This window comes from Esox lucius, chromosome 11 (genome assembly GCF_011004845.1).
Source record: "Esox lucius isolate fEsoLuc1 chromosome 11, fEsoLuc1.pri, whole genome shotgun sequence".
In the NCBI taxonomy this organism is placed as follows: Eukaryota; Metazoa; Chordata; class Actinopteri; order Esociformes; family Esocidae; genus Esox; species Esox lucius.
Window position 1 is genome coordinate 41,544,630 of NC_047579.1, and position 13,140 is coordinate 41,557,769.

General features: G+C 40.6%; 1 protein-coding gene across 1 annotated transcript in view; it reads left to right on the plus strand.

Annotated features, from left to right (window-relative positions):
- The first annotated feature begins 12,406 nt into the window (after positions 1-12,406).
- rnd2 (Rho family GTPase 2) overlaps positions 12,407-13,140 on the plus strand; it is a 33,459-nt gene continuing 32,725 nt past the window's right edge. The window contains exon 1 of the mRNA XM_013136008.4: positions 12,407-12,838. Coding sequence (XP_012991462.3) covers positions 12,737-12,838 — 102 coding nt within the window. The 5' untranslated portion in view covers positions 12,407-12,736. The remainder of the gene's footprint in view (positions 12,839-13,140) is intronic.

Consider the following 13,140-nt stretch of genomic DNA (forward strand, 5'->3'; position numbering starts at 1 on the left):
CATTCTATTTCTATGCTTCCGATAGCCGAAATCCAATAGATCACTTGTAACAAAAAAAAATACTGGGCTCGGGTTTAGCCAACCCAGTTCCTGGAAAACCGCTGGTACTGCACAGCTTTGGCAAAACACTACGCTGAGCTACATAGATAATCATAAATGAGTGGCTCCTTAATTACCTAAATTCAACACACCTGGTCTTCAAGATCGGGTTAATCAAAAACATGAGTAAGTTCCTCCAGGATCAGTTTTGCCGACTCCTGTAAATACACAGGTTTATTGGGGTTCCCTTTCTGGAAGTTGACGCTGTACTATTGGGAATAGATAGGCAAACACTTAAACGGAGTGGTTACTTGGAGGAAAAAGGACAGTCTACATAAAAAAAATTCTCATTTCATATCACCAGCGCAGACAATTCCACTTCACTGAAATCACAGGGATGGAGATGATGTTGATACACGTCTCTCAGAGCGTTATGATGGTAGAAATAAAGGTGTTCGCTGTGGCTTCCCTGCAAGTCCCTCTGATTGAACATATTCCGTTTACACTCGGGGTTGCAAACTCAATTAAGGAAATATTTGTTAATTAACTAACACATTTTAACAAGCAATCATAAATCCCACAGCGCAACAAACTCCTACGCTTGTGGGGACTGATTTGTCAGGTTTGCCTTTGTGGGTTCTCGGGTACACACATACATAGTCAGACCTAGATTACACAGGTTTGGACGCCAGAAGAAACACCACAATAAACGTCTCCCAGTTGTTTTATCAAATTCTTTCCCTTCCTTATTTCTCTCATCTTGCTTCTTTCCTTTTCCGCACTCCGTTTTTCTTCCTCCTTGTTCCCCACTCTGCGTTTTGCCCTATAGCTTCTCCACTTGCTTGTTTGAGTACTAGACTGCCAGATGCTCAGAAGCTGCTGTTTAATTGCTCAAGGATTAATATTGCTGCCTCACATTAGAGTTTAGTACAGGTGAGTTTAGTACAGTACGTTAAAGGACAGTGTAGTTTAGTACAGTACATTACAGGATAATATAGTTTAGTACAGTACATTACTGTGCACATTGTCAAAAATAAACGTTATTTTACGGTATTTTACTTTAAAATGTTTATGTAATTCTCTGTATTTCAGAATGACAGTAACATTCTTTTTTAAATTACACATTAAAACCTTAATTTAACATTTGTTCTTAAAAATAACTGGAAAAGTCTGTTATCAGGAAACACAAGAATGATCTGTTTTTCCACAGACTTTGATTTGCAGATTACAAAACAATCTGTATAAATAAGGAGTATTTCTGTTTTATTATTGATATCCCAGCATGCTTTGTAACAGTTATAATTGAAATGAAGGTGACAGAGCTTTGATTTTTGTTGTTTTTTATGTACAGTGTTACCCTTTGGAATGTTTTTTGGGGATTATGTTCGTGTTTGTGTGCCAACCCTAGAAAAGAAGACGATTCTATTTGGTGTGATTTGCTGCTTTATATCAATTACTTAGGGAGCTCAGACTCTTGCATATTTCTGCCGACGTTGTGTCTGGTAGAAGTTGTTAAGTCGTGTGTCATCAAAATACAAATAGCAGATGTATAAACGAATTGAACTTGAAGAACAAATATGTTTAAAAGCTATTGATGACAACAACAAAAGGGGGAATTTGGGGACATTTTTTATTCTTGCTGTGAATTTACATCAATATACATTAAAGTACATTTCCATAATTCTACAGAGAAATAATGTAATTGTTTTTTCACTGTATTTTTCCAGTACCCCAGCTGTCAGAAAAGTACATATTTTTACAGTGCAGTATTGCGTAGTACAGAACAGTATAGTTTAGTACAATACATTACAGGATAGTATAGTGCAGTACATTACAGGACAGTATAGTTTTGTACAGTACATTAAAGGACAGTATAGTTTAGTACAGTACATTAAAGGATAGTATAATGTAGTACAGGACATTACAGAACAGTGTAGTTTAGTACATTGCATTAAGGGGCAGTATAGTTTAGTACAGTCCATTACGGGACAGTATAGTTTAGTACAGTCCATTACAGGACATGACAATCCAGGAGAGTATAATTCAGTATAATACAACAACAGTACAGGCATCTTGTAAAAGCTAACACATTCAGTCGTTGTTGAGGTTTCAACGTTTCAGTCTGAAGCTGATGAGGCAGTGCTCAGAGAGGGGCCCTGGTACTGGCTGCGCGTTGGGCCACTCCCCCTCTGCTGTGTACACCAGGGGGCCACCGAGACGTCTCACAGGAAGGCCTTTTGGCATCGCCCACCGTCTAGTGAGGAACACCGGGGAGATGGCAGATGAGCCGCACAACCTAGACTGAGGCTGGGGGTTTTCTCTGAAGCCCAGTCAGACCCGGGGGGCAGTCTGCAGCGAGCACGGTGAGACACCTGGTGGCCAGTTGGTGCTGTTGTACTGTTCCCTGGGTGCATGATAGAGAGCACACAGCATGAACCACTGGGTGGTAAAACCTCTCTGAACCCCTTATGGTGTTGACCGGCACTCCACCGCCAGGCCATGTCTCTTCCCATCATTATGTCAGGTGGATGAGCCGCTTCCATAATGTATTCCTCTCATCCACAGGATGGAGTGTTGGGCTTCTGTAAATAATTTAAGGACTGGGGGACGTGGGATTATTATCCTGAAGTAGGAATTAATCGGGCAGTCAAATGCTGCATTCAAATAAACCAGAATAATGAAGTGGGCATCTTTTACGCTATATTTACGGCCTGAGCATGAAAGGCCTAAGAGGATAATGTAAGATTGATGGAATCATCAGTCAAAATGAATTGTTTTTCAGATTGCCTTATTCAAAATATTGCGCACTGCATAATTAATACCGTTGCAAGACAGCACCGTGTTATCACTGCCGGAGCGCTGTCTTCTGTCTTTGCTCCTGAACAACTGATGATTTGCCCTGAGAGTTCTTCACGGGTTTGTCTAAGTAGGTTATGAGTGACTGTGTAAGGCTGTGAGGCAGTACTTTAATGGGGCCTGGATGGGATGAGGAGCTAAGGTCTGGAGCCTGATGGACTTCTCCCCTCGCTCCCCTGGGAGACTGTGGACTACCAACGCACAGATTAGATTTAGATTGCAAAAGCATGGGTGATTTTAGACTATAAACGCACGGATGATTTTACACTACAACACAGGTGATTTTAGACTACAAACACAAATGATTTAGACGACACATTGATGATTTTAGACAGCAAACGTACGGATGACTTTAGATTACAAACACACAGATGATTTTAGACTATAGACTCAGATGTTTTTAGGTTACAAACGCATGGATGATTTTATACTACAAACACACAGGTGATTTTATACTACAAACACACATGATTTTAGACTACAAACACATAGATGATTTAGATGACACTGATGATTTTAGACAGCAAACGTACGGATGACTTTAGATTACAAACACACAGAGGATTTTAGACTACAGACACAGATGAGTTTAGGTTGCAAACGCATGGATGATTTTATACTACAAACACAAAGGTGATTTTATACTACAAACACACAGATGATTTTAGACTACAAACACACAGACAGTTTTAGACTACAAACACATAGATGATTTAGAATATAAACACACTGATTTTAGACTAGAAACCCATTGATGATTGTAGATTACAAACACACAGGAAATTTTTCAGTTACCCCTACAAAGAAAGAAACTTGTCTGTGAGGTTATTTTCTGCTAACAGCAGTAATAAAACCGATTTAGACTGTGAGCAAGGCCAGTGTGATGAAGTAATGTGAAGGTTGATGAGGAGGATTAATGCAGTAGTTAGGTTGATGGCTGTTATTGGCAATAAATATTAAATCAAACAATAACTATAATGCTCAAAATATCCCATCCCTGAAACATGTTCCATCTCTTTAATAACAAGGAATTAGCAGTTAATATGCAAAGATTTATCGATATGGATACCCCCTGCACAGCTGCTGCGTGTTGGCTCCCCAAGGAGCAGCTCGAGCTGTGGGTGACAGAGGATGCAGAAGAAGATGCAGCAGGCAATGCTACACTCCGGAGATGGAGGCCGCCATCTCCCATTCCTCTCAAGCCTCCCACTGAGTTTCCACAAATCTGTTGTTCTGGCCATAAACTTAATCAAATATGAAGTTGATGATTAATTTAAAATATATATATATATGTCCATCACAACTCCTGATTCAATCCAATTTTTGTTAGCGGTGGCTAAAGTTTGCTGGAGTTTTTTTATGGCTGAACCATGGATTACATTTTCTCTTGGCCAATAGCATTCCTTCCGGGGAAGGAATCAATCTCCATCAAGTTGAAAGAAATTGGGGGGTTACTCAGGAAGGGTTTCAACTTACTGTTGAGAGTTAAAGTATTAGAATACACAAGGTAACATTTTGAGGTCTCATACTAATATTTCATTTTCAATACAGAGAATCTCTTTGACTGCTTGGATGTGTGTATTCAGAAAGTTTTCAGACCCCTTCACATTTTGTAATGATACAGGTTTTTTCGAAAATGGATTAAATTGATATTCTGATAAATCTACACACTATACCCCATAAAGCCTTTTTTCTTTTTTTTATATTAACAGAAATATCCCATTTACATGCATATTAAGACATCATTAACTCAGCACTTTGTTGAAGTACCGTTGGTTGCGATTGCAGCCTTTAGTTTTTCTTGGGTATGACGCATCAAGCTTGGCACAACCAGCACGCTTCCCCGTAGGGATAGTGTTGGCAAGGTGATGAGCAGTGCCTGGTTTCCTTTAGATATGACACTGGGCATTAAGGCCAAAGACTTCGATCCTGTTGTTTCTCATTGTCTGAAAGCCCTTTAAGTGCTGTTTGGCGAACTACAAGCAGGGTGACATGTGCATTTTACTGAAGACTGGCCATCTGGACACTACCATCAAGGCCTGATCGGTGGAGTGCTGCAGGATGGCCATCCTTCTGGAAGGTTCTCCCATCTCCAAACAGGAACTTGGGAGCTTTGTCAGATTGATCACCGGGTTCTTGGTCTCCCTCAATTGTTCAGTTTGGCAGGGTGGCCAGCTGGAGGAAGAATGTTGGATTCCACTGTGTTTTCGGGTACATTCAAATGCTGCAAATTTCTTTGAGGTACTCTTCCCCCAGATCGGTGCCTCGTTACAATCCTGTCTCTGAGCTCTACAGACAGTACCTTCCACCTCATGACTTGGTTTTTGCTCTGACATGCTCTGTCAACTGTGGTGACTGGTGTTTTGCGAGTACTATTTAATGAAGCTGCCAGTTGAGGATGAGTGAGGCGTCTGTTTCTCAAACTAGACACTAATGTATTTGTCCTCTTGCACAAGGCCTCCTACTCCTCTTTCTGTTCTGGTTAGAGCCTGTTTGCACTGTTCTGTGAAGGGAGTACTACGCATCGTTGTACAAGATCTTCAGTTTCTTGGCAATGTCTTGCATGGAACAGCCTTCATTTTTCAGAACAATAGACTGACGAGTTTCAGAAGAAAGGGAGCCTCATCAAATAGCCTTTTAAAAAGAAAAACTTGGATCAGCAAACATAACGTGCCATTGGAACACAGCACTAATGTTTGCTGACAATTGGCCTTGGTACGCCTGTGTAGATATTCCATTGAAAATCAGCAGGTTCCAGCTACAATAGTAATTTAAAACATTAGATTATGCTGAAAGTTTGAAAAAAGTTACTTCAAGAATCAGTCATTTGGGTTGATTTTTGGCCCGGTTATAGTACATATACAACATACATTATTTTTGGTGTTTTCCAGTTCCCCTTAAACATGTTAATCTATGATTGGAGTACACGTGGCTATGGCGATATGGCTACATGTGGTCATGTGAGTCATATTCAATATGGCCCTTGAGTTGAAGAAGCACTTCTCAGATTGATAATCTGTTTAGATTACAGTTATATGGTTGACCTACACCATATACATTTGTGGTCTGTCAAATTGTCCTTTCAACCACCATTAATACACAAGTATGGTACAAGACAATTAAAATGAGATTATACCATAAAAAAATACTGTCATGTCCTGGCTATGCCCCTAGCCATATCTGCACTGGGCTAGGGCCATAGTCAGGACAGGACAGAAGGTGGTACCTCTAGCCACCTCCGATCCTTTTGGTCTCCCCAATTGGAGGCAGGTGTACATCGTTGCCTCCAATTGGGGACCCTATTTATTTTTTCTGTGTGGACCCACCAGGTGTGGTTCATTTTGGTTTTGTCGCTCCTTTGGATACCCCACGTCACTGGTTGCTGTGTTTGTTTTGTCTTCCCTTTTTTCTTTTATTAAAACATGGATTACACCCTCTATTTTGACTCTGCGCCTGTGTTGTACCACAACCTCATCTGTGACAAATACAGATAGCAGAACTGTCCATTAAAGTTAATCAGGCATTTGATTCAACGTTTTAATAAAATAACGTGCAAAAGGTTTGATTAGAGAATGTGCAACAGGTTTAATTAGGGAATGTGTAACAGATTTAATTAGGGAATGTGCAACAGGTTTAATTAGGGAATGTGCAACAGATTTAATTAGGGAATGTGAAATAGGGAGGAACCCACAGGACAGAGTCCAGGGAAATGTGTGCCTAGGCTTCCCTGAGCAGACCTGTGTCTCCTAATCTCATTTATCCTGTAAACACATTGAAGAATCCCTTTCACAAGGCAGTGATGCACACAGTATCCCAGACTGCAGTGATAACACCCTTGCAATCCAGTGCTCTGTGGAGACAGTTGAGCGTGCAGTGCTCATCTCTGGAGGGATCTGTGATTAAATGAACAGGGGTCGCACTGAACCTTGACCATGTTGTCATATACCACCCTTGGACCCTTGGTTTTTCATATCCATATTCTGTTTACCGTGGTCTATTTACCATAGTATTTTTTATTTACACTACAGGAGATAATAGGAGCTAATAAGAAAATATTTTAAGTATTACTTGCCGTCATTGCCCTAATGTTCACAAAAGAAATATTATATTGCCTCAAATCCTTTCTAGATTTCTAGACTGTGAAGAAACTAGTATGTCTGTCATGGCTGCATGTTAACCGATGATATACATAATAAACAGTTTGGATTACAAACCCATTAACATTCCTTACAAAACTGGAAGGGATACTTTTAATCTCTCCTGTACAAATAACAATGATAAAGATGTGTGCACTTTCTTAACACTGGCTCTTTGATTATTGTGAAGGGCAAGACGCGCAGCTTTGTTCTGACTCCAAGGTTTGTTTTTACTGCACTCGATCACATGACTGGTCAACACGAGATAAAACTAATGCTTACAAGACGTGTTTAGTCGGGTGTAGAGTTAAGAATGCTGAATTTCTGTTTATTACAAAAACACATGGACATACAGCGATATAACTACAGTGAGGGAAAAAAGCATTTGATCCCCTGCTGTTCGTTTGCCCACTGACAAAGAAATGATCAGTCTATAATTTTAATGGTAGGTTTATTTGAATAGTGGGAGACAGAATAACAACAAAAATTCATTTTAATGAGTGAAATACGTATTTGATCCCCTCTCAATCAGAAAGATTTCTGGCTCCCAGATGTCTTTTATACAGGTAACAATCTGAGATTAGGAGCACACTCTTAAAGGGAGTGCTCCTAATCTCAGTTTGTTATCTGTATAAAAGACACCTGTCCACAGAAGCAATCAATCAATCAGATTCCAAACTCTCCACCATGGCCAAGACCAAAGAGCTGTCCAAGGATGTCAGGAACAAGATTGTAGACATACTTAAGGCTGGAATGGGCTACCAGACCATCGCCAAGCAGCTTGGTGAGAAGGTGACAACGGTTGGTGCAATTATTCACAAATGGAAGAAATACAAAAGAACTGTCAATCTCCCTCAGTCTGGGGCTCCATGCAAGATCTCACCTCGTGTAGTTCCAATAAGCATGAGAACGGTGAGGAATCAGCCTAGAACTACATGGGAGGATCTTGTCAATGATCTCAAGGCAGCTGGGACCATAGAAAACAATTGGTACCACATTACGCTGTGAAGGACAGAAATCCTGCAGCACCTGCAAGGTCCCCCTGCTTAAGAAAGCACATGAACAGGCCCATCTGAAGTTTGCTAATGAACATCTGAATGATTCAGAGGAGAACTGGGTGAAAGTGTTGTGGTCAGCAGAGACCAAAATTAAGCTCTTTGGCATCAACTCAACTCGTCATGTTTGGAGGAGGAGGGATGCTGCCTATGACCCCAAGAACACCATCCCCACTGTCAAACATGGAGGTGGAAACATTATGCTTTGGGGGTGTTTTTCTGCTAAGGGGACAGGACCACTTCCCCGCATCAAAGGGATGATGGACAGAGCCATGTACCGTCAAATCTTGGGTGAAAATCTCCTTCCCTCAGCCAGGGCATTGAAAATGGGTCATGGATGGGTATTCCAGCATGACAATGACCCAAAACACATGGCCAAGGCAACAAAGGAGTGGCTCAAGAAGAAGCACATTACGGTCCTGGAGTGACCTACCCAGTCTCCAAACCTAAATCCCATAGAAAATCTGTGGAGGGAGCTGAAGATTCGAGTTGCCAAACGTCAGCCTCAAAACCTTAATAACTTGGAGTAGATCAGCAAAAAGGAGTGGGACAAAATCCCTCCTGAGATGTGTGCAAACCTGGTGGCCAACTACAAGAAACATCTAACCTCTGTGATTGCCAACAAGTGTTTTGCCACCAAGTACTGTCATGTTTTGCAGAGGGGTGGAATACTTATTTCACTCATTAAAATGCAAATCAATTCATAACATTTTTGACATGCGTTTTTCTGGATTGTTGTGCTGTTATTCTTTCTCTCACTGTTCAAATAAACCTACCATTAAAATTATAGACTGATTATTTCTTTGTCAGTGGGCAAATGTACAAAAACAGCAGGGGATCAAATACTTTTCCCCCTCACTGTATGTACAGTATTTATAGAGATTGATGGAGAAAGCAACCCTACAGGGCCTTTAGAAAGAATTCAGAACACTTTGGTTTATAGATTTCATTTATAATTAATTAATAGTTTTTTTTTCTGTCGGCTACATACAACACCCCACGATGACAGAGTAAAACACATTTGTTTGGAATTAATCCCCAATTTATTGATAAAAAATATAAGGCATAAGTATGACATTTGGCTCATGTGCATCCTGTGTCCTTTTATGCTCCTTGTAATGTCTCTAGAACTTGACTGGAGTTCACCTGTGGTAAATTCGATTGATTGGACATAATTTAGAAAAGCACCCGCCTGTCTGTATAAGGTCCCACACTTCATTTTAGAATTGTATTGAGGCATTGATCTGTTATAAAAACTTTACCCGTGAAAGTTCCCAGGAGCACAGTATGTGCCATCATTTTCAAATGGAAGATGTTTGGATCCACCAAGACTCTTCCTAGAGCTGGCCATCCGGCCCAACTAAGTAACCAGGCAAGACGTTTCTAGATTGATGTCACTCCTGAGTACATCGCATATGACATTAGGGAATAAATTATCTGGTCTGACAAGATCATTCCGTCCCTACAGTGGAAATTTGTGGCGGGAGTGTCATACTATGGAGATGTTTCTCAGCGACAGGGACAGGAAGGCTGATCAGGGCTGAGGGAAGAATGAACAGAACACAATACGGAGAGGTCCTTGAAGAAAACCTGATCCACAGGACCTCAGTCTGAGGCGGAGAGTCATCCTTTAGCATGATAACAATCAGAAGCACACAGCCCTGGCAATGCTGGAGTGGCTTCAGGACAAGTCTGTGAATGTTGAGTGGCCCAGCCAAAGTCTGAACTTGAACCCAACTGAACATCTGTGAGAAGATTTCAGTTCACTGATGGTCCCATCCAATCGAACAGAGCTCACGAGATTCTACAAAGAAGAATGAGAGAAACTGCTCAAATCCTGGTGTGCACAGCTGATAGAGACACACCCAACAAGACAAAAAGCTTTGATTGCTGCCAAAGGTGCTTCTATCAAGAAATTACTAAAAGGTCCGCATATTTACGTAGATGAGACATTTTTGTATTTTGTTTTTCAATAATTTGGCAAACCTCAAAAATGTGTTTTTGGTTTGTCATAATGGAGTATTGTATGGGGATTGATGCCAAAAAGTATGTGTAATCAATTATAAATGATGTCCAAAACACAACAACATGTGGAGAACGTGAAGCATCTGAATACTTTCTGAAAGCACTCTACATTAAGTATTCAGACCCTTCATTCAGTTTTCTGTATAAGTGCCTTTGGCAGCGATCACAGCTTTGAGCCTTCATGGTTATACCACAACCACACGGCTCTCTTGAAGCCCTAGAGCAGAGGTGTCAAACGAGTATCTGCAGGTTTTTGGTTTGTCCATTAAATTGGTTCCCAGTTCAGACCTAAACAACCAGGTGAGGATAGAAACTAACCAATTAGTAACCTAATTAATCAATCAAGTACAAGGTGAGAGCAAAAACCTGCAGACACTTTGCCCTCCATGGAACCGGTTTGACACCCCTGCCCTACAGGGCAATACACAAGCTCAAAAAGATTACCAACAGTAATACAAGCAAGGGTAGTGTACTGGTTGTGTGTAGCTCGATGAGGAAAAATCTACAAAGATAAAAATATATATATTTTAAAATAAGTCTTTAACATAAAATGTGAAAGGATCAAAATACCTTCAGAATGCACTGCAACTGTCATATTAATAATGATTGGTAGGTTACGTTTCTACACCATTCTATCTCTGACCAGTCCATAGTATGGCAGAAAAACAGCTTTTCAACAAACCTAATTATTAATTTATAGGGAAACTATTTAACTCATGTCAATTTATAATCTGGATCACTGGTCGTTCAGACTGCCTACACAAGTGAACAAGAGAGTGCTCTGGTTCCCCCTGCTGCTCAGATGAAACACTGCACCAGTCTTTGATTAATGTGTGACTATTGGAGATGTTGTAGAAAAACATATATTTGTCATGTGCTTCATAAAGAACAGGTGTTGGCCAACAATGGAATGCATACTTACATGACGCTTACTGATATTGCAAAGTAAAAAATGATAGAAAAAGGCAGAAATAGTAATAATTAAAACAAAATGTAGACAACATTAACACAATGAATACTTTCGGTAGAAAGTAAATATCACAAATACAGCTTCTACCCCCAAGCCATAGGTCTGCTGGACATGACACTGGTATAACCTTCTACGCCTGCCATGCAGTCAAATAGAAAAAAAGTATATTAATTGGGTGACTAACATCCTCAACTATTTCAGCGTTGTCCTCTGTCCGGGTGATTTAGTTGTCTTGGATGGCAGGGGGCTTTACTCCAGTGAGGGAGTCAGATGTTCTCACTTCTCTCTGAAGCGTTGTGAGATCTAGGACTGATCACTCATACCAAGTGGTGATGCTGCCGGTCAAGATGTACTCAATGGAGCAGTCATAGCCAGGGAAGTGAGGTTATACTAATGCAATAGCACTCCCTCGATCTGTTCTGATGGACTGCTGGCTTTGTATGTTTATATGTTTAAGTACATGCTATATTCCAGCTAAAGCCCATTAGAAATTGATATATCAAAGAGATACACTACGGCTGCAATTCCATTACGTGTCAGAATTATTTATATAGGCCTATTGAATACCCATGGCATGTTAAATATGAAATAGTATAAAATCTTGTAGGTACAGAAATTGTCCTAAGCCACACAAATTAAAACTTGTAGTCTATAGCTGGTTAATAAGGGCTGTTTGCTTTTCATAGAATAATTCAACTTCTGACCAAAGGGAGGCAGTAAAAGCCTGTAAAAACAACCAGCTTGTGGCCTCACAAAATTATAAGCAGGTCAACCTGGTGATTCGGTATCTCACAAAAAGCAAGGCCTGAAATAGAGACGTTTCCATAGATGAACTTGAACACTGCCAGCTACTCTTGATTGACTAAAAACAAGCTAGAAAGTATGTAGACATTGTAATGGACCTATACTGTTCTTTATTCTGCTCTGCTTTTGAGAAAAGGCGACATCAGAAAAAAAATGTGCACTCAATTTGAAAAGTCCTTTTGTGGCCCCTGAGCCAAAATGATTCTCCACCCCTAATATAAAAAAACCTCATTACTAAATGATAACTGAAATTCCTTCGTTTTAATTAGGTCTGATAGTTAAGATATTTCAAAAAAAAAAACATACATATTTTATAATAGGTTCACAATTGCGTCTTGCTGTTTAACTCTGTAATAAAACACAATTATTTTGTTGAAATATGCATCTAAACGCAATCCTCAATTTTTTTCCACATATATCAGGAGTTCTAAGCCTATTCTGATCATAACACGGTTGCACACAAAATAGCTATACAAAAAGTAAACCAGCGCAGAAACACCAAGAGCAACTCGCTATCTCGTTGGGCGAGTTTATGGGCAAGGCGTGGCCAAATCCGAAGTACCTAGAGTTTGAAGGGAACCGCGTGCTACTGCTGTTGCTGCCGAGTCTGTCGAGGCGGGGGTTACCAGTCGGTCAGAGGGGTATCTAGTGTAACCGTGGGAACCGAAGACTGCGCGGGGTGGACAGGGGAGGAAAACCGGGGAAAGACACATAGCCCTGCACACCTCAACCGGCGCATGTATCTGCGGGGTTGTCTTTATTGCCAGGCTCACCTTATCCATATCGGATGGTGAATGAAAACGATCTGCGACCAGTAGCCTACGGAAACACTAACTGACTGACTGACGAAGATGGAAAGTCAAAGCTGCCGCTGTAAGATCGTGGTGGTCGGAGATACGCAATGTGGTAAAACGGCGCTTTTGCATGTTTTTGCGAAGGACTGCTATCCGGAGGTAAGTGCCTAGAAACAGCCTGTAAATTAGTAATACACTCTCCACACTTGAAAACATGCTGCTTGATAATTGAAATGAGATTAAACTCAAGTGCAGTTTGGACTAAAATAAAATTAGTCTCTGAGAGACAGCAGACGGAATTGAGCGATTGTTTTTTTAATCGTAATTTCACCACACATTTCTTGACTTAAATGAGTCAGAGGTGAGACGACTGCGTTTGTTGGCGATCGAGGGCATGTCTGTGATACCTGTCTGTCTGCATACTGACGAAATAGTTATCTAAACAGGGAAATAGCACCGTA